Source organism: Plectropomus leopardus, chromosome 13 (genome assembly GCF_026936395.1).
Source record: "Plectropomus leopardus strain MGB_pleo_1.0 chromosome 13, ASM2693639v1, whole genome shotgun sequence".
NCBI classification, from domain to species: Eukaryota; Metazoa; Chordata; class Actinopteri; order Perciformes; family Serranidae; genus Plectropomus; species Plectropomus leopardus.
This window is the reverse complement of record NC_142188.1, coordinates 30068304-30090000: the sequence shown is the minus strand read 5'-3', so window position 1 is coordinate 30090000 and position 21697 is coordinate 30068304. Positions and strand designations below refer to the sequence as shown.

Below are 21697 nucleotides of genomic sequence, written 5' to 3'. Positions count from 1 at the left end.
TTTGGAGGAGGGTTGTTGGAGTTGCGGTCGGTGCCTCTCTGTGTGTGATGGAGTGAAAGAGAGGGCGCACGGTAACTTCAGTCTCGCCATGAAATCAGTGTTTTTCAGCCGTTTCTTCATCCTGCTGCCCTGGGTCCTTATTGTCATCATCATGATCGATATCGACAGTAAAAGGGCGATCCGGGCTCCAGCAGCCGGCCGGACCGGCAGGGCGCAGCGGGCGGCACGGACCGGCGCGCCGGGAGTGGGCAGCGGCGCCCAGAACCAGTCCGCTCTGCCGGTTATCTACGCCATCACGCCGACTTACACCCGTCCGGTGCAGAAAGCGGAGCTGACCCGTCTGGCCCACGCCTTCCGCCAGGTGCCCCGGTTCCACTGGATCGTAGTAGAGGACTCGACCTCGCGCACGGAGCTGGTGGCGCGCTTCTTGGCCCGGTGCGGCGTGCAGTACACGCACCTCCATGTGTTCACTCCCCGCAGGTTCAAGCGCACCGGGATGCCACGCGCCACCGAACAGAGGAATGTGGCTCTCGCGTGGCTCCGGCAGCACCGGAGCAGGCGGGACGCCGGTGTGGTTTTCTTCGCGGATGACGACAACACGTACAGCCTGGAGCTGTTTGAGGAGGTAACCAGACATTTAATTATACACCTGTGTTAGGACTTTGTATTCTGTGCACTTTTACTGACTTTACAACTGACAAAGAGCATCATGGGAGTAACAAACAAAAAGAAAATTGAATGAATTTGACAAATCTGAAGTCGTTTAGTCGTTTAGTTTCCACCTCATGGAAACCACATTCAAAGCTTTTCGGCGTGAAAGTGCCACATGTAAAAAAAAAAGCCCCCCCCATTCTAACACACGCCACGATACTCAAAATGAGCACGAGACACAAAATAACTACAAAACAACTGTAAATAGACACAAAACAACAAATAAAATACACAGTTACACAAAAAGATTTTAAAACACACAAAACAACGGCAAAAATGTGCAACTGACTACTGACTTACTGAAACAGTTCACAGACTTGGTTCTGTAGTTCTACTGCAGCACTACATTGTAACATTTTGGATCATTCTATTACCACTTGTGGCCATGGCAGTTGACTCTTGGTGAATGCTTTATAGTGTCAGTATTAGGCTTACTCATTATGCAGAATGGGCCCTCTCAGAGTCACATTATGTCAATAATGATGCATTAACTTGTAAGCAGCATTGTAATGTTGTGGCTGATGTACAGAGAGCTATTTTTTTTACCTGCCTTGCAAGCTGCTTATTTGCTGATCTGTGTGCTTGTAAGGTAGCAGTCAAATACATTAAAGGGTACCTGGAAATGGTACTTAAAGGTCCCATATTATGCTCATTTTCAAGTTCATACTTGTATTTTTGGCTTCAACCAGAACATTTTAGATGCATTAATGCTCAAAAAAATGATACATTTTCCTTGTGCTGTCTGCCTGAATACACACACTGTCTGGAGCATTTCTTTTAAGCAACCATCTCTTTAAGACGCTCTCACGAAAAGCCCAGTCTGCTCTGATTGGTCAGTGTAACTGGGTCTAATACATCTGCTCTTTCCATGTCTCTAAACTGTCATTGCAGCTGAGGGAATGACTGCAACAGCACTCTAGTTGCACTTTTTACTTGTAAAGTTGTGACATCACAGCTTCACGGATATCCTGACGGCTTGTTTAAAGGCATGGTTTCTGTGTAAGGACTGTTTGCATTTGTCTTTGGATTGGGTGTTTTGATACTTTAACAGTATTTATATAACAACTATTTCGGCTTTATGAGTGAAAAAGACATGGAAATTGGAATTTTACAATTTGGGACCTTTAACGAGTTCTTTACTAAAGGTTATTTGTAGTCCACTACCAAACAACCCTAATAAAACTCAAACCATCCATGCACAGATTTAGTTATTGATGTCATGTGGGGAGATATTAGAGCTAAGAGCTACATTTAAAAACATGTTCCATTAAAGCACCTTTTGTCACACCCTCAGCACTATTTGTTTGAGGATAAAGGGTCTGCTTCCGCCAGATCTGTCTGTGTTTGTGACACCATCCGTTATGCAGCACAGTAAAAGTCATTGTTAGGTTTTCCCCAAATGGGATCATTTCAAAGGAATCCAAACATTGAAAGTCACCGCGTCTTCATCTTTATGGCGTCCCACTGGAGCTTCACTAAAAACCCCAGGGAGGCTCCAGACCCTGTTTTCAGGGCCGCTCGTTCCTCCTGAGAGGTGGTTGTTAAACCAATGTATTCAAGTCGTGAAAGTGCGGAAGCTGCATGGACACTGGATAGAGTGAAGGCGTAAATGAGAAAGAGAAGAACAGATGAAAAGTAAGAGGGAATGCTGGCTGACACAGAGAGAGAGATGGTGAGGCTGGTGCACAGGGTTTGCTGGTTCTTTTAAATCTGTATCTCACCACCATTGCTTTTCGATTTTTTACTGATCTATCTTAGAATTGATAAGCCGGGTTGTGTGTGTACGCGTGTGCGTGTGTGAAAGTCTATATTAGGGTAAGATTGTTAGGGGTTGATAGTGATACTGGTCTCGATGGATGGATGGATGGAGAGATAGATAGAACTAGCCATGTAAATATTTATAGATGTGTAATGGGGATGTCAGTGGTTAAACGTTATTTGGTTAATTGCAGAGAATATTTTTGACCTGTTACATGTGTTGGTCTTTAGGTTAATTCTGCCGCTCTTCAACTGACCGCGCTGCGCTCCACCCTGATCTGGTGGAACACAGCCAGCCAGCTTGTCGTGTTAACATGTGGAGAAACATAACATGTGGACAGAGCTCCCTGTCCACCCTGTGGTGAACCCATATCCCTCGCCCAGGTCACCCTGATGAGTAAGCGACTTAATTTTAAGCTGCCAATCAGCCAGCATTTGTATGGGCTGAAAAACTGGATCTTAAATGGGATTGTTCATGGGTTCCATGAAGTATTAAAGCCACCCATGTGGGCATTTGACATGGGGCCATTATGGAACCCGTGGACAATCCCATTTTGGCCCATTGACTACCTACATTGGCCCCACATACAAAGGAACCCCCTTTAGCAAAACTGTTAGCTCTGGCAGTACGATTAGCAGTGTCGACACAGCAAGTGGTGATAATATAGTTAACACTGCTAAAAGGGCTTTGCAGCTCTAACTGAATCATCGGGCCAGTGTCACCAGCAGTAATCACCAACGAGCAGCGGCGCTAGCTAACTATAGCTTCCATCTGCTTGGTGCACAGTGCAGATCAGCCAAGACTAGTATTAGCTAACTAGTGGAGACAGGAAGATGGGAAGAGCTGTCTGTCAGCAAAGCCAACAGAAAATAAAATAAAATGTAGGACATTTACATCACAAACAATGTATGTGTCACTACCACTAAATGGATAGCGCTTTGAGATGCGGCGCTAAAACTCACTGAGTCAATGGAGTGCCACACTAAAAGGAAAGACGTTTTGAATTTCACATCTTTCTTTTTTTTCTTATAAATTAAGTGGTTTGTTACTGGTTAATGGGTGTCGCACTATCGAAAGCAAAGTTAACCAAAACTGACATCCCCAATTTATTCATAATATACACAGTACACAGTACATTACCCTTTCCATGCCCCTTAATCCTTACAAAAAGGCCTATCTGGACTGTGAGTCTTCTGATATATAAATATTGATAGAAATTAGCGACTACCACATACTCTGCAAATCTGAGTTGGACAACACGCCACATGATACACCAATATCAACCTCGTATATTGATACCATTATGTAACTCCAGTCTGTCTGAGAGTGTGTGTCTGTTGGATCATGCATGGGTATCTCTTTCCACATCGCTGTTAATGATCAGTTGTCCTTTTTATTGAGGACACACAGCCGTCCTCCAATACACGTGCTCCGGACGTCCAAGTAATGAAGAAAGACGAGCGGCAGAGGCAACAAAACAAATCCTCTCACTCTCATAAATGCACAAACACTCTGGAAGAATGCTTCGCTGATTTCTGATTGCTCATCCTGATTACTGCCATTCAAAGAAAGCCGGCTGCAAGTCTGAGATGGCTGTAATTTGCTTCAATAGTAAAACATTCTGAATGCAAAACATTTGATATAAATTTGCTTATTACGCTGTACTGAATGATATGGTAAAAACTGAAGGAATGTAGCTGATTGTAATACTACTGTTAGAACTATTCTGGATGAGTGATTTAGTTGCTGTTGACCTCTAGTTTGTGACCCATTCAAATATGTACTGCTCTCCTCGACCCCAGTGTTTTACTTGCACTTTGTAGGATAAAAATTGTATGTTTAGTCGCAACACGTTGATTTGAGAAAGCCTTTTCTTCTTCTTTTGAAAGAAATCCCAGCTTACATCTTAAATCTGTTCTTCAAAAGGTGAGGTAAACCTAAAGCATGTTTACATTATGTGTGTATGATGCATTTTATATGAGTTCTGCAGCTTTTTTCTTTTCCATTTGTTATTTATTTATTTATTTTGACATGTGACTACAAAGTCTGATGGCTTAAAACAAACCTGCAAGCTATATTCCTCCTAAGAGAAGTGTGGTTCATTAGGAGACCACTGGAGAAAATCAGTTTATTTAAAGGTTTACCTTCACTGTTGACTGATCTGACATTTTTTTATTTAAGCAATTGTTTAAATTATAGCGTCAGTCACAATTTTCTAAAGATCGAGGGGAAGTAAAGCGAAGTCAGTTTACATGACACAAAACACCTAAAAATAAACAAAATAGATAAAAATACACAACTTAAATGATTATCCCAGTAGTTGGAGAATCATTTTTTGACCAATTAATCAATTAAATTTGATTTAAACGGTCTAAAGGAATGCTTCACCCACAAAATCATCCTTTGTTATTAACTACTCATCCTGTGTTACATTGGATTCATGAAGAAAACATTGTTTTCCTCGCATTCCTCCATGGTGAACAAAGAATCCAAAAACTGAGGTAATTCTTGATAATTTGGAGTAAATGGAGACTGTGTTTAACAAATGCAATACAAAACATCTGATTACAAATTCTCAAATAACTTGTGCACTACAATCCAAGTCTCATTTATCCAGTCCAATGCTCAGTACTTCCTAAATAAATGTCTTTTTGCTAAAACCTTAGCAAAAAGTGCCTTTACCGCTGCACACTTATACCATCATGTACTGTATACCCTTTGTGAAATTTCAGGATGGTATAAAACATCACATTTATTTTATTTATTTATTTTATTTTATTTAAAATGGACCATGCTGCACAAGCCTAGCTGGTACCACCGCCGCCTCATTTTGAGCCAAGAAAAAACATGTGCTCGTTTATGGAAGTGATGAGACTTGGATTATACTGCATATGCTACATAACACAGGGTGAGTGATTGATATACAAAAGATCATTCTGTGGGTGAAGTAATCCTTTAATACCAAAATGAGCTGAGGACAAACTGCAGTCCAAGTTAGTGCTCTGTCCATCAAGCTTAGCTTAAGTTACAGACGAATGACCCCAATGGTCTTTCTAATCAATCAAAATGCAGCAATTTTGGGGGAATTTTGGTCCAAACTAAAGAAATCCCACTTTAAATTCAGACTCTATACAGCTTTCCCCTCGGTGACCTAGAATGCAGCACTTGGCTAGAGTTGGTCAGTATTGTGAGCCCTGTGTACTGTGGCTGAGTCGACTCTGACACACAGGCTCAGTGTAAGATTTGGTGCCTGCAGCTCAGTGTAAAGAGCATCTGTTTGATTTGTTGATAGCACGCTGTCCTCTCTCTGTCCTCCTGCCTATTTCATTACCCAGCTCCTCTGTGCAGGTAATGGCCTGTCATAGAGAGATAATAGGCTGTCATACGGCAGTAATAACCTGCAGAAACTGTCTGCAGGCTTTAGACTGATTGCAGTAACTGTGCTTACAGTGGGTGGCGACTTTATACCAGAAACACTTATATCATTTTCAGGAAGAAAAATGATTGAGCTGACATTTTTTGCAACTAAGATATTATTTTACTGGGACTTTTTATGATAATATATATGGTATAATTTGTAGTAATCAGTTTCTTAAGATGAATAAAATTCAGCTGGAGAGTTATGGGTCTCTATACTGGCTATAAAGCATGACTGCAAAAAACCCACAGACCTTGTCCTGTTTTACTTCCCCGCTCACTGATGATTACAACATCCAATAACTCTTCCAACATACATGCAGTATCTAGTAATGTACTGTGTTAAAATGAATGTTTAGTGTTTAATTCTATACAATATATGCTAGGAGACGGGACACTTAGATTTTATTAATCTAACATTAAATCCAGTGGTGTGACCATACCATGACGTTCTTAAAATATTTAAGTTTAAAGAAGCTGTATTTGACATTCAGAGCATTTCCAAATCCTTATTTACACTGAGATCGCAATATAGAGCCACTACGAAGTGGCTTTTTCATACAGTGTTGGCATTTTCCGATCGCACGCAGCATCATGCTACTCCAGTGTGTGATTGTAGACAGCATGCCAGCATCGCAGAACCAAAGGAGGCAGGCGTGATGTTTAACACAACAGCGTCTACCTCTCATGTGATATATAACATATGCGTCAGCAGTAATTTATTAACAATTACAATGGCATAATATGACAATAACAAACATTTACTGTTTCTGCTATATGGCGGCTGATCTTGTCAGCTCCTGGGCCTCGTTTTCCCTGTTTGTGGACATTTACTGCCACTGGTCTTCTTGTCCCACAGAGATTAGCCAGCCAGTGCGATACACACAGGGACTCGCATGCACACGCATCCAGACTGTTTACCACAACAACAAACAGAGAATCTCAGATTTCAACACACACAAATGTAGCATGACTTCATGCTCTGCTCAGAATGCCATTACTCCACTATATCCAGCTCATTCTCACTCCAAACTAGTTAAATATCTCTGAGCTGTCATTGCTTTCAGTGTACGAGTGTGACGGCAAATGCCATCTTCCACATCCAACCGGTACATGGCTGAGAGAACGTGCTCGGACAGAACCAGTGGCATTGTTATTATAAGCCTATGGATGGCTGAATAGCACGGAGCTCGTCCACATGCGAAGTGCATGGGCGACGTCACTTGAGAATGGACGGAACCAGTTGCGTGCGCTTGACAGTGTTGGTAACAATGTGATATAAGGTGTTCAAGTACGCTTACAGGGTGTGCAGAAGGGTTGGCTGGGGAGTTAGATGGGTCCCACAAACAACTGCTTTTTTTCTACACCTTACGTGTGTCTCTTCTGCCTAAACCTGACCATCTGTCTTGCCTAATCCATTGTGACTGTCGTAAACATAAGGGCCCTGCGTCATCATGGTAAGGGGTTGCGTCATCCCACCATGTGCATTTGTTGACATCACGGTAACAGCATTCTGGAGCATAAACAGCTGACACAGAAGGTCACTGACAGAGCAACACCATGTGATGAGTTGGGATAATAATTTGATGCTATATCTCAGCATGGCATATAGTGCTTTGCTGCTATAATAATGCTTTGAATGTACTGCTCCTTAAACACACACTTATGTTAAAAACTATATTTGAAAGAAGACTGCCGAGTAGAGATGACTTTAAAATGAAGATGTGTGCAACCTTAATTTCAAGCTTTTTATGCAGTATTTAGATTTTAACTAATTTTATCATTCTATTAGCTACTGCAGTGCAAAAGGCGAGGCATTTTTGACCTGCAGCAGCCCAATTAATAAATGAGGAACCCCAGCTGGGTCAAAATCAGCCTCATTCCTGACTCTGGATTGCTGATTACATGAAAGTAGCTGCCCAGGCTGTTTTTGCTCCAAGAACGGGCTACAAGCTACCACCAAGTAATGAGCAAAATGTGTTACAACAGCCCCCTGCTTCCCCCTTTATGAAAAAAACATTGGTACGTAGAAAATGTTTAACAAGCCTCCCTGCATCCCTGTTTTTTCTCTTTCAGTGTGGGAAGTCAGCTGGAATGGCATTTAGCATTAAGACAAGAGTTAAAAGGTATATTCTCTGTAGCTGCACATTAATCAGGCCTCAGTTTGGCATGGTTTATTATGCGCGCGACACGTTCCGGCTGAGTCGCCTCCTAGCAGTCAATAGAGTGTCAGAAAACGCAAGACTGCTCATTTAATGCAGCCCGTACAATTACACCTTGATCCCCCCTCCATCACACACTGCTTCCTGCTTGCTTCTTAAGGTGATTTAGCATTTTTGCCATCATGAGTCCAGACGACATTAACATGGAATATGAATCAAACAGCTTTTTGCATATTTGACATATATTTGACTGTTTTTGTACAAGAATGCCAAAAAGTTTCCCTTGGTTCTCGTAGTTTCTCCTAGTAAGGTATTCTTGTGAGCACAGACAAGCTTGTTAAACAGCATTTAAACCATCATTGGACAGTAAAACCCAAATTATACCCAGAATAATGGAATTATTATAGGGTTAGAGAGTCCCTAAGCTGCAGTGAATGAGGCCTCATTGATGACTTTTTGGTTCTTTTAGTAAAAATCTCCCATAGCACAGTGGGTGGATTTCTCTGGTGGGAGAAAAAAAATGAAGAGAAGATTTTTACTTTTGGCAGTCCAGCAACAAAAATGTAGCTCCCTGATGCTCGATAACACAGATTCTTGCTTGCTTGAGTTTATCCAAAGTTCAAAGTAGAGTGATACTGAAATACACATTTATATGAAGCGCTCGATTCAGAGTTTCAGTTCTTATGCTTGTAGTTTTGGTTATGATTCCCACTGGTAGTGATGACAGCAACAAAGTTCATTTCTCATGAACAGTCAACAACACAGCAGCAACACCTACACCATGGCAAGACTTATGAGCAGGTACCCCCCCAGTTTACACTTGATGGTGAAAAGGAGTAAATGCATCCATTTGTTCCAGATGCATACATTATCTCCCATGGTGTAACTGTAGTCTGTTATTACTGTACATGTTATTCCTATGCTCTAAGACAGTCCAAAAGTTTTAGTAAACTCTCTCCCAAGTCCAAAAATTAAAACTCAAATTTGTGATGTCATCAAATGACACTCACAGCCTATTATATATATATATATATATATATATATGTATGTGTGTGTATATATATATATATGTGTGTGTGTGTGTGTGTGTGTGTGTACAGAAAGAGAGAGACATGTATAGAAATAAAGATATACATATATATACATATAATATATATAATATAATATACATGTAAATAAATGGATAGATCAGCCCCGTGCTTTGTGTGCACATGCATGACTATATGCTCAAGGATCTCTCATGGTTAAGCTGATTTACAATTGCTGAAAAACCTGTTGTCTGGCTTTGAGAGAGAGTAGCTCATGTTCACAGATATTGATTGAACTCTTGTAGGCCATGGAAATAACATATTGGAACTCTTAATTTAGATGCCATTCCTCTTTATTACATCCGTGGTGTGTCTCCTCTGCCCTTGTGATAACAGCAGCTAATCTTTCACTGAAATGAGACTGAAATTAGCTGTTTGTTCTCCATCTCATTAAAGCAACAAAGCACTTACCAAACACCTTCAGGTGCATTACCACCTCCTTCTGGACTGGAGGAGGTCTGACCCTGATTTACATGTAGCCTGGAAAACAAAGACCAGACTATTGTCAGATCTGTCATCTGTCCAAGAGATGCATATATGTGTCTAAGTGTTATAATGAAAGTGTCTTCTCATCTGGATTTTATCTGTATACCAGACACTTGAAATGTGTCAATGAGACCTTAGACAATAACAGAGGTTTTGAACAGACCCCCAGAGTTACTACTAAAACTGCCTGTTTATCCATCAATAATATGTCCATACAGTTTGAAATAATCTGAATCATTTGTCAAATTTCCTTCTTTGCCTATTGTAATAAAAAAAAAATTCCCCCATTTTGTGTCTTTTTACATTTACAGTATTTCTCTTTGTACTTATTTACACTGTGGTCATGGGGAGAGTAACAATTTCAATTCCTATATGCCTAACATACATGAAAGAATTGACAATAAAGCTGACTTTGACTTTGACCTTGATATTATTTTTGGTCATTTTAATTTCTGTTGCTTTGCTCCAACTAGACAGCCAATCACAGAACTGGTTCTGTCTTGTTTTTCTTTATTAATGGACAAAGACTTTATTGAACACTTTGGGTCTCCATAACTCCTGGGTTCAACTTTTTACATGCTGTAATTCAATTCAATCATTTATTTTTCACATGAAATCATACAAGATAGCATAGAACTTTAGTGAACTGTGATACTTCAACTTGTGCATTCATCGTCTTACATTGTAGGCTGCAGATTTATAATTGTCCAAGTTTCTACATTGGCTGCAGTGCATGCATTCGTGGCATCCTGGATGGTTGTGGTGATTTGTTTTTTCTGGTTGTGGAATGATTTAACTTTGGATACAGGGGCTTCTGTTGTTCTCCAAATTAAATCCACTCAGAGAGTTCATTGATTTCCTCACTGATATCCTGAAATATGCACTAGACTCTGCTTGGTTCCATCTCTTGTGTCACTGGGAAATGCGTCAGTTTGTTTCCAAATCTTGACCTCGACAGGATGGCCGTATGATCGCTCCCTCTGAAGATGGGCAATGCCACTCTGCAGCCGCTTCTGAATGGTGTATTATGATGATGGAGAGTGCTTATTCCACTTGTGGTTGCAGGGACAGCAGGAACAGGACAGCAGCTCACACTCGCACTGTCACACCAGTTCTTAATCATAAAACACATACGTCGTCCTCTCTTCAGCTGCCTCTTAACAGCATTTAGCAGTGATAGTGCTTATCCCCCTTGTGGTAAAGGGTGAGCAGGAATAGGACAACACCTCACACTCACACTTTCATACCAGTCCTTAATCACTGCAAAGCACACACCTCCTCCTCCCCTTCTCTCTACAGTCACTTCTGAGGAGTGTATAGAGGTGATTGTGAGTGTTTATTCCCTTTGTGGTGCAGGGCAAGCAGGAACAGGATAGCACCTCACACTCCCACTGTCACCCCAGTCCTTATTCACAATAAAACACATACCTCCTCCTCTCTGCAGCCATTTTTGAACAGTGTATGGAAGTGATCAAGAATGTTTATTCCCTTTGTGGTGAGGGGCGAGCAGGAACAGGACAGCACCTCACACTCCCACACTCCCACTCTCACACCAGTCCTTATTCAAAATTAAACACATACGTCCTCCTCTCTATAGCTGCCTCTTAACAGCATATAGCATTGATCCAGAGTGTTTATTCGCTTTGTGGTGCAGGGCAAGCAGGAACAGACAGCATCTCACACTCCCACTGTCACACCAGTCTTTATTTACCATAGAGTACATGCCTCCTACTCCCCTTCTCTCACCAGGGTCCACTATTTTGTTAGCTGGGCATTTAGAAAAAGACTCACCTGGTTGAATAATCCTGACCAGGATTCAGCCAAGTTATGATGAATTAAAGGATATTACGGTTTCAGCAGTTTTTTTTGTTGTTGTTTTTGGTTTTTTTTGCAATGAAAATTACATACATTCACGTTTGTTTTAAAATAAAATAAAAGGGTTTAGATAATCTCACTAAACTGTTTACAAACAGCTGATCTTCTCAATTCTCACGTTTCTGCTGTTGAATCTTAGCAATTACTTTGATGAATACAATGATATTACACCAATAGATGTTACGGCCAAAGCTACAAAAACAAGACCCAAGTTGACAAGACCCTAGCTACTCTTGAAACTCCTCTTTGCTGATGTATTCATTTTTGTTCACTATTACTTTGACCCCAGCTCTTTCTGTCTTGGGTCACTTTTGAAAATGAACAAACCCATCCCAACTTGGTCGCTTAACAAGCAATCAGGAAAATTAAGCAGTGCCTTTTTCCCTGCTCTTCATTCCTGAAAAGCTGACTCTGGGGATGGAAGGTTTTTTCAGCTGACGGCAGCATGGCAGAGCTGTTTGATTCAGCTGCAGCAGCCTGTCAGCCAGGCAACACTTTCGTCAGACCTTTTTTGAATAATTGAACTCCCCCCGGCCCTGAGAGCTCCACAGCAGTCGCAGTGACTATTTTAGGGAGCAGGTACTTAGGCAAATGCCCTGTGCTGAAGTGTGACTCAGGGACACCTCTCTCGAATGGTGCCATACTGGGTCGAGTATGCATTTGTTATTATGATATTATTAGTTCGGATATGGCTTTTCACATTGTGTATTAGAGGCAGAAATCCACTGCTGTGCTGAAATGAAACTAGATCTTTTCTATTTTTAATCTGAGGGTTCAGAAACTTTAAGAATACGTTTTATTTTCTTTGATAACACTTTGAAATTAAACAGGCTTTTCATTTTATTCTCATAGAGTTGATATGTTCCTCTCTCATATTGGAATAAAAATTAAATATTTTTGTCATTGGTCCAAAGGCTCACATGCGAACATTAAGGATGCATTTGATCAAGTGTCCAAGCGGCAGACTCCAGGCCTGCAGAGAACCGCGGGGCGATGGGGGGCATGCACAAAGAGAAACTGGTGGGATAAAGGAGCCAGAGCGAAATGGGAAATTCAATTTCCTCAAACCCCTATGAGCAATTATCATAATTACATAGTGTAGTGGGAGAAGCGAGGATAGAGGGGGGGTTGTAATGTCAGGGAAGCGAAGCAGAAAGGAGACGAACCTCGCCAAGAGAAATTGTCCGTGGTGGGGTTGGTGGGAGGATAAGGATGGGGGGAGAGGAAGGTGACGGAAAGGTTGAAGGCTTTTACGGGCCAGTGTAAATGTAAAAAGACGTTATGCACCAGCTCACTGCTTATTTCCTCTGCTGTCTTTTGTCCTTAATTTGCAGTTTGACTACACATCTCTGTACTCCCTCATCAAGTCCCCATTTGCCCTCTCGCCATTGTGTGTGACAGCGATTGAGATACATTTATGTTAAAAAAGAAGCTGACATTTACTCACCCTGTTTTATAGAAAGAAAATTGACACGTTTTGTAATCAGAGCTTGTGATGGGCTTTCAAGACTGTGTGCCAAAACTCTGCTCAGTTTTCCTTACAACTTGTTAAATCTACCAAAGAGGCTTTAGACTACAATAGCTCACATTTTTTGATATTTGAAAATGCAGGTTTTTTCTCATGAATATTTGTAGGCAGGAATAACTGAATTCTCGAGGAGCCATATCAGGGGCATTTCTTGTCATGGAATTAATTATGGCTTTTGTGATGTTTTGTAATCTAGTTTCAGTTGGTGAGTCTGTCTCATAGACTGTATAAAACAATGAACGGAGCCACTGCAATGTCACACATTGATTTGCAGACCTCAAGTTTGGCATTTTGGCCATCCAAATCTGATAAAGAACATTTTATCCACCCAGGACTTGTGTGCAGGATCTTTAGTCACAGTAGCTCACTTTGCAACATTACTGCGTTGACTTGGGGACTTGGGGAAGCTACGTACACTCAGTGCGCCAGGCTGTTTGCCAGGGAATAGTGCTACCATATACTGTAACTGCGCTTAAACTACATGGACAACATATTTAAAATGACACATCTAGTTGAAGCATCAAACCGCTGTTGCTAAATATCTGTGCGTTAATGATGATCCCAAATATGATGTATTAAAAAAAACAGAAGACGTGAGCATTAAAAGTTCATTTTTTAGAGTGTGTACTTTAAAATTCAAACCTGAATTAGTTCATTTTTATTAGTTTGAACTGACCTTTGAGCTTGCCATTGGTGTTAAGTTTGTTTCCTTGCAAACCTCGCTTTCTGCCTGCCAGAATTGCAATAACTGAGTACAATAGCCCAGGAAAATAAGGCTTGTTTCACAGCACAGAGTACATTAACCATTGCGCAACCAAAACAAGAAGAGGACAGAGCTTTTGTCTCTTGTGTAGCTAACTGTGGAAACTGTGGTAGCTGGTGGTCTTTGAGGAAAATCGAAAACAGCCTGACCGTCTTTGCACCGCTGTTGCAAAGATAACCCTGTTGGAAAGAAACACTGACATTGCTGTATATGTACAGGTCTGTAATCATGCCATCACAAATAGGCCTACACATACAATAAGCACGCATCTTCATCTCTTTTATTTTGTTTCTCCCCATAAACCCATAAAGCATTCAACCTGCACACATATCATGCTCTATTGCATCACAGTTTCATAGCCCATCCCCGGCCTCTCTAATTCAATTCATTCATTTTCTCCCAGCTCATTTCTTCCCTCCCTTTCTCCGATTGCCTCTGCTATGCATATTAATAACACGCAGATAAAAATACGCTTGATTAAAATCACACCCGGACCCAGCCACCCGAACACTCGCCCCGGTGCGCAAACAACACAATGACGGCTCTTTCTCCGGGGCAGGAGGCAGGAAACGAGAACATCCATAATGGATTTCATATACTCCATCATTAAGAGTCTCTTTGTGTGTACACACAATTCACTTCTCACCTATTTGTTTGCAGCGAAGGGAGTCAGAGTTGATTACCCGAGCGAGCCTCAGCGCTCCCAGACAGAGTGTCCTGGCTGCGAGTCAGATGAAATGCGATTCCTCTCAGCACTGTATTTTTCACCCCCAGCTTTTCTTTTGTTTACTTGTAAATAGCATGCGTTTACTCACTGAGCTGCCGGTGCTGTAATTTGTCAGGACTCGCGGGTTGTCGTGCACCCAGCTGCATTTGAAATTATTTTTCATGTGCGGCAAAGATGAATTATTTGTTATCTCAGTGATGTGTCCGCCCTCTGGTGAAGATATCCATATTGATAATGAGACGGGAGCTTTTGTAACGCATGACAGTGTCCGCTGGTGGCTCCAACTATACAGCCCTAACTGATGTACAGTGCAGAACAAAGGCCTTTACAGATTCATCAGTGAAGCAAAGAGAGGGTGGAGAGTGAGGGCAGAGAGCTTGGGTTGTCAGCACATCTTATAAGAAGAAGTAGAAGAATGAAATTACATTTTCTGGAGTCGTTTCAGCCTTTGACTCACTTAAACTCCCATATACAAATGTTCTTATTATATTATTACATATGGATTTAATTCTATTTCGCTCTGCATAGGTGTGCTTGATCAAAAGTGCATAAAGTCCTTTAACTTAAACTCTTTTTCACAGAATACTCCACCTCCTCCCTGTCTCTCAGCACCAGCACTGGTGACACAAACATAGTGTAGCTGTCATATATATTTGCGATCATGGAAGACAGCAGGAGACAGTGGTGACATACTGCAGAGGACGTTTTCGGCTTCGGGTCATACTTGTGCTTGTCTTGGCACCACTTGGAAGTTTCTCACATCTGATTTTATTTTATCATTTCATATTGTGATCTTATTAATTTTATTTCTGAGTTTTTTCTGTATCCAAGTAGATCTTTTTTTGCAGCAGATACTTTGGTGTGTCATAGCTGAAAAGGCACAGGTGTACTTGGAATCCAATCAAGACAATAAATGTTGGCAATGTTGGCAAGTTTCTGCAAACCACAAATATGTAACATTTTGTATGGCATTGTGTGGTGAACATGTTTAAACTTTACTTTTCGATAACGTTGTGGCTATCATTATGTCAAGGCACAAAAAACAACTTGGTTATAGTGAGGACAAGATCATGTTTTTGGCTTAAAATCAGTCCCTCCAGAATTTTGTGGCATTCGATTTCACCACAGCTTTTCTTTAAAAAGTGAATGCATGTTGCAGTGTTTTAGCTGTTATATATGCAGTAAAAGTGCTGGGGCAAGTAAGTGAGAGGAGCAATAGCTAATTGCTGTTCTTTGCTGCGCTGAAGGATGGCCTCTGCAAGCTGGTCTTCTCCTGCTTTCTCTGCCTGGTTAGCATTAGCTAACAGCACAACTTCATCTCATCCCTACTCTACCTATGTTTTGCTACTTGGGCTGATGCGCAGCAGCAGTGAAGATCTGCTGCCAAGCAGTTTATCTCACACAAATACCAAAATGACTTGACTCTGTCGTTAAATCTGTAAATTACTGTTGGGTAGCGTTAGCCATGTAATGCTAGTAGTTAGCCCTGTCACTATCCAGGTGACTCAGACAAAGTCATAGAGCTCTGGTGGCAATGGTCTCATGATAAACAGAGAGAGAGAGAGAGAGAGAGAGGGAGAGACAGAGACACAGAGAGAGAGGTGCTGAGCAAATCAATATGCTGCGTAAAGCTTGACAACAAAATTAGATTTTACCTATTTTAAATATTAGAATATATAATATCAAATTTGCTGTTGCGGCAATTGGACAAAATTGCAAGTTGACACAGAATCCGTGGGGATTGGCAGGATTTGTGTTAATTTTTGCAACCGCAAAAACATCCTGGAGGGACTGTGAAATACCAGGTTTCCCGCTGGAAAAACAGTAATGCCTCACTAAAAATACCCACTTTTGGGAGCGCCAATGTAATCTCACAAAATACATAAAATGACCATGACCTTTTAAAAATGCATTACAGGGTGGTGGCAGGGATTGCGTTGAAATAATGAGGCGGGAGCATGGCTGGGCTTCAGCACCATAATGACTTGGTTCAGAAAAAGCTAATTTTTTGGTGAAAAAAACTCTAGTAATTATGTACAGGACATAAGTATGTTCTAAAGTGACAAAAGCGCTTCAGTTTATGGGATGTAACTACGTCAAAGATGTAAGAATCAGATTTAGATTCAGATTCAGATTCATTCTTTATTGTTCTCTCGAGAGGAAATTTGCTTTCAAAGCTTGTCCAATCAAACACTCAAAACAAGTAACACACAAGATATGAACAAATAAGAACATTACAACACAAGTCTACAGCAGTGAACCCAGGCTATTTGAGGCAGTAATGACTGAGGGCCAAAAAATCCTCCCAAAGGAAGATTCCTTGCAGAGTAGTTATCTGCGGCCAGAGGGGAGGAGGGTGAGGCATGGTTTGAGGGGGTGGTAGGGGTTGTGTGCTCTGGTCAGTGCTCTGAGAGTGGTGGCAGTGTCAGGAAGGGCTGGCAGGTTAGCGGTGGGGAGGCCAATTATTTTAGAAGAAATATTGGTGATTTCCAGGAGCTTGTTGGTAAGGATGAGCACGGTGAAATAGCAGGTGGCGCAGTACAGAAGGACGATTCAAAAATGCTATAATACAGAAGGAGCAGGGGGTAGGGGATTGACTGAGAGAGATCTTATTTTGCAGATGGCAGAGAGCATTGGAGAGTATTGGTCAGCAGCGTTTATGGATGTCTCTGGTGTGATGATCAAAGCTCAGTTTAATTTCCAGGATGATGCAGAGGCACTAAAGGCTCTCCACCATCTCTACTGGTTGGCTGATGGTGGAGAGGCATTGGAGTCAAAGATGAGCTCTTTCATTTCGAGGAGAAGGTGACTGTCTGTACACCACTGGGTAAAGTGGGAATCCAGTTGTTGGTAGGCTGTGATAGAGTCTCTGTCTTTGAGCAGGGTGAGTGTGGCTGCATCATCAGAGTAAGTATATAAGTTGAAAGAAGTCAACCTTGGCTTTTAGTTTCACACGAGACACAAACAGCAGTCTCCTGGGTGAAAGTCCTCGTTGACCAGTTGACCTCTGTACATGGACTTTCTCACTCTTTATACTACATATTGGGTTGTTACATAAACTACCATCCACTGCTTGACATTGTTGAACTAGGGATGTGTATGTCAGCTATGCCAAAAGATCCTAATTGACTCTCCATTAACACTGTTTATTTGTTCTCTGTAATTCCAACACAATATGTACCACTACTGTGTAATGCAGTGTAAAGAGGTCATGGTCATTTCACGTATTACTGTAAGACCAGGTTGGGTGGTGCAATCCCAGCTGGAAATGCAACGATGCACATATATGCAGTCAGAACTACAGTATATAGTTTACAGAAGTTTATATGATATATTTGACATGAAACATATGAAACTTATTTGTGACTTGCGACTTTGTGTCTTATTGTCCTGGTAATTTATGACTAAAAGCAACTAACCTTTAGCTGAACTCGTCCCTTAGTCAATATTGTGCATGCTGGCTCATTGTCATGTCTTACGCTGCCTTGTTCTCATTCTGAACTCGTCAAATACTGCTGTTTGGTCAGTAATTTCACTGACATCGCCACCAAAAACCCCATTTCATGGTGACATGATACACTGGCCAATGGCCTTACTTTGAAATGCTGCCGGTAATGATGACATAAGGAGCTGGAAAGTCCCTGTAGAGTGGTTGGAGGAAAGTGGATGGGTCCAACAAACCCCAGGCTTTCACCTAGGAGCCACTGTTTGCTTTGTGTATGAATGTTGAGCCAAACCATGAAGTTTTTTTATTTTTATTTTTTTATAAACCTAACCAGTGAATGAACAGTCTTTTCTTGTTAGATGCTTAAAGTTGTTTTTTTTTGCCAGTACAACACCTTGTTTTACATTTATTTCTTTGTGCCACAAAAGCATGTGGTTAGGTTTGGGCAACAAAGCATGTGGTTACGTTTAGGCAACAAAAGTACTTTTCACTTCCTTAAATTAGTTACTGGCGGAATTTCAAATTGATGCCCTCCAGTGGTGTTATAAACTTTTGCTGCCTGGTGGTGTATCATACTGCTGCAGGATGCCTTGTGTGGTAGTGTCTGACGCTGAAATCACTGACCAAGAGGCAGCATTTGATGAGTTGGGAATGAGAACCGTCTGGTTACAAAGGGCCAAAATACTTGCCTCTGCTCAGAGAAAACTCCATTCAGCTTAATACTCGAGTCATGTAGTATGGGATCCTCAGTTATTGTTCAACATGTGAAACTCAACTGATTTCCAATGAAGAAATGATTTGTCTTGCACCAGAAACTAATGACCGTAGACAGTTGTGTCCAGGTTTAAACTGTGCAGCTGCCTCACACACAATGAGAAAGAGTCCGAATGTGTGGACCCCGAGATATTGCTGATTTTTTTTACACCCGAAGGAGAGATGTATTTTTGTTGAACTGTGGCACTTCAGGACGAGAAAAATACTTTATCTCCAGAAAATCCCACTGTGTGCTCTCTCAGCAACCTTTACTATTTTTACTTCCCCAATTCAGTCCCTGTGGGGAAGCTGCAGAGTTTTGATGACTCTCCTGATCATAAGGGTGAGCTCTGTGGATTCTGGCTTTCTTAGAGAGTTTTCTGTGGTCTCAGATGTAGTCTGGATTACTGTGGACTGCAGGAATAACAAGGAAGTACTTGGTTTCTCTGAGACCTCGATCCGTAGTGACAGCATATGAGAATGAGACCCTGTGCTGCAGCTTGTTGTTTTTACACACTTACTATTCTTTAGGGAGGACATTCCTGTTAACAATCACTAACATATTCGAAAAGAATCTTCTAAATTATCAGAAAAGTTGTCATACTTTGGGCTTTCAAACCATTGTTGTTGCAATCTGCTGTGATGAATACACTATTGATTTCACAGAGCTGCACCCCAGCCTAAAGAGACGGGGTGTGCACTTTCCCTTCCACTGTAACAACCATTTGTGCATTGCTTTAAAAATATGGATTTTTACTCAACTTCCAGTGAAAAATAAGCAATAAAAACACATACTCACACATTTCCCAAAAAAGAAGCCTCTCTGTGCAGACGATTACAGTCAAGGTTGAATTGATTTTTTTGCTTTACCTTCATACTTTCAGTATTCAGTTTGTTGCAGTGTTGGTGAGTGTTTGAAACTGTGCTCTTCAATCTCAGTGAATCGAAATGGGACTTCAACACAGTAGTGCTTTTTTTTTTCTCTCAGTTTATAATATAAAAGCTCCTAATAAGGAGAAATCAAAGTGGAATGAACTGTTTTTCAAATTGTTTTTGTTTGCAATAAAAAGCATGAGATGATAGTAAAATCAATGAATAAAAGATAAACTGAGCTCTTGGTTTACTCCTGAATTGGCAGTATAGAAAACCTGGGTAACAGCCAGGAACAGAGGAACCAGCTCACTGGTTAGCATTTAGGCGCTAAAGGGATGAATCTGCACAGCTGCAGCCAGAGCTGCCAAGTCAGGATACTGCTCACACTTCCTCACAAGTCCCAAGTTAGAGCCGCCCAATCCTGGAGGGCATCTTCAATCGATCTTAGGCTCCCTATATGAAATTCGTTCATCATTAATTCAGAATGTTCTGTGATCAGCTTTCAACTGACATGTTTCTGCCGCTGCTGTTTGAGGGTGATAATGAACCCAATTACCAGAAAAACTGTTTGTATTGTACATTTCTGCAAGCCACAGATATGTCGCAATTGTACATTATTTTATAGTTTTATAGCTTGAAACTCTACATTTCTTTATGTTCCAACATCACTGTGGTGACTGTTTTTATTTTTAGGCACAAAAAAATCCACTGGGTTAAGATTTAGTATTGGCTTAAAATACCTGCTTTTAGACTCACAGTACTCCAAAAATCAACCACTTTTTGTGGCACTACCTGCAGAGTAAAAACAGCGACGGGTCGCTAAAACACAACTGCTTTTGTTGTTTTTGGTCTCAAACACTGGTCTGCAGCTTTGAAGGCATCTCGTCTAGGTGTCACATCATCTGCTATTCCCTCCATCACCCAATGACAGTCAGCTCATGTACAACATCACTTTAGGAATAGTGCTATGTATCATATGAAACGTGCAAATGTGTTCATGGTTTGCAGAAATGTACAATGCCAACATTTTCTTGTGGTGACTGGACTGTGATCACACAAGTTGTTTAAGACTGTTTCAATATCAGTTTCAAATAACTTTATTAATCCCACGAGGGGCAATTTGTTTATACAAAAACAACAAAACAAAAGAAACCCACTCAAAAAACACGCATAGCAGCTTTCACAATGTACAGTCAGGCAAGTGCGCCAGTAGCCAAGGGAGCGGGATAAGAAAACAGTGTATACAGTAAAATATAGACAAAGTCTGACCACTGAAGGGATAAAAGATAAAAAGACTATGACTATTTAGTCACATTTTGCTACCATGGAGCACTACTGCGATTTGTAAATACTATTAATTCGCAAAGTGGAGAGCTGTTAGTTTGTTACAGCTTACAGAGAATAAATCATCATGTTTTAACAGCGTTGTGGTGACAGTCTAACTAAATGAGTGGTAGTGGTGGTAGTGTGAGCAGGTGAGGCATGTGTTTGGATCTGCAGAGCTCAGATCACGATTATTTAGTCACACTGTGCGACCACGGAGCACCAGAGCGACTTGCAAATATAAGTAATATATAAACTAAAGAACTGTTTGTTTTAGTTTCCCACTCACAGTGAATAAATCCTCATGGTTAACGGCACTGCGGTATTTGACTTTTTTACTGTCTGCTAACACTAACAACCAACTGTTGACTAGGCGCTTCAAGTCTACAGCTAAAACATCAACACTTCTGGCCCGAGATGAGCTAAATCCTTCAAAATAAAAGCACCATGGCTCCCGCTATGATTTGTTTAATTAGAACAATACTTTTTAATTTTTCAATATAAAAATACTTTATTTAACCTCCTAATATATGTATTATATTAAATGTTATTATAGCAGTAGTGCATTCAACTTTATTATATGTGACAGAAGCTACTTTAGTGTAACTGCAGTTCATTCAGTAATTTTGTATATCAGTAGTTAACATTAATTTAAAGGAAATTTAAAAATATCAAAACATATATCACGTATTGTGATATAGCCTTAAAATATTGTAAGCTAGGCAAGTTGAGTTAAGGTGAGTTGTTGCATGCAGTGAAAATAAGGCTTTTAACTCACCAAAAACAG

General features: G+C 40.9%; 1 protein-coding gene across 1 annotated transcript in view; it reads left to right on the top strand.

Annotated features, from left to right (window-relative positions):
* b3gat2 (beta-1,3-glucuronyltransferase 2 (glucuronosyltransferase S)) overlaps nucleotides 1-21697 on the top strand; it is a 73710-nt gene that overhangs the window by 483 nt on the left and 51530 nt on the right. The window contains exon 1 of the mRNA XM_042502100.2: nucleotides 1-625. This exon is cut by the window's left edge and continues 483 nt beyond it. Within this exon, the coding sequence (XP_042358034.1) occupies nucleotides 89-625 (537 nt within the window). The 5' untranslated portion in view covers nucleotides 1-88. The remainder of the gene's footprint in view (nucleotides 626-21697) is intronic.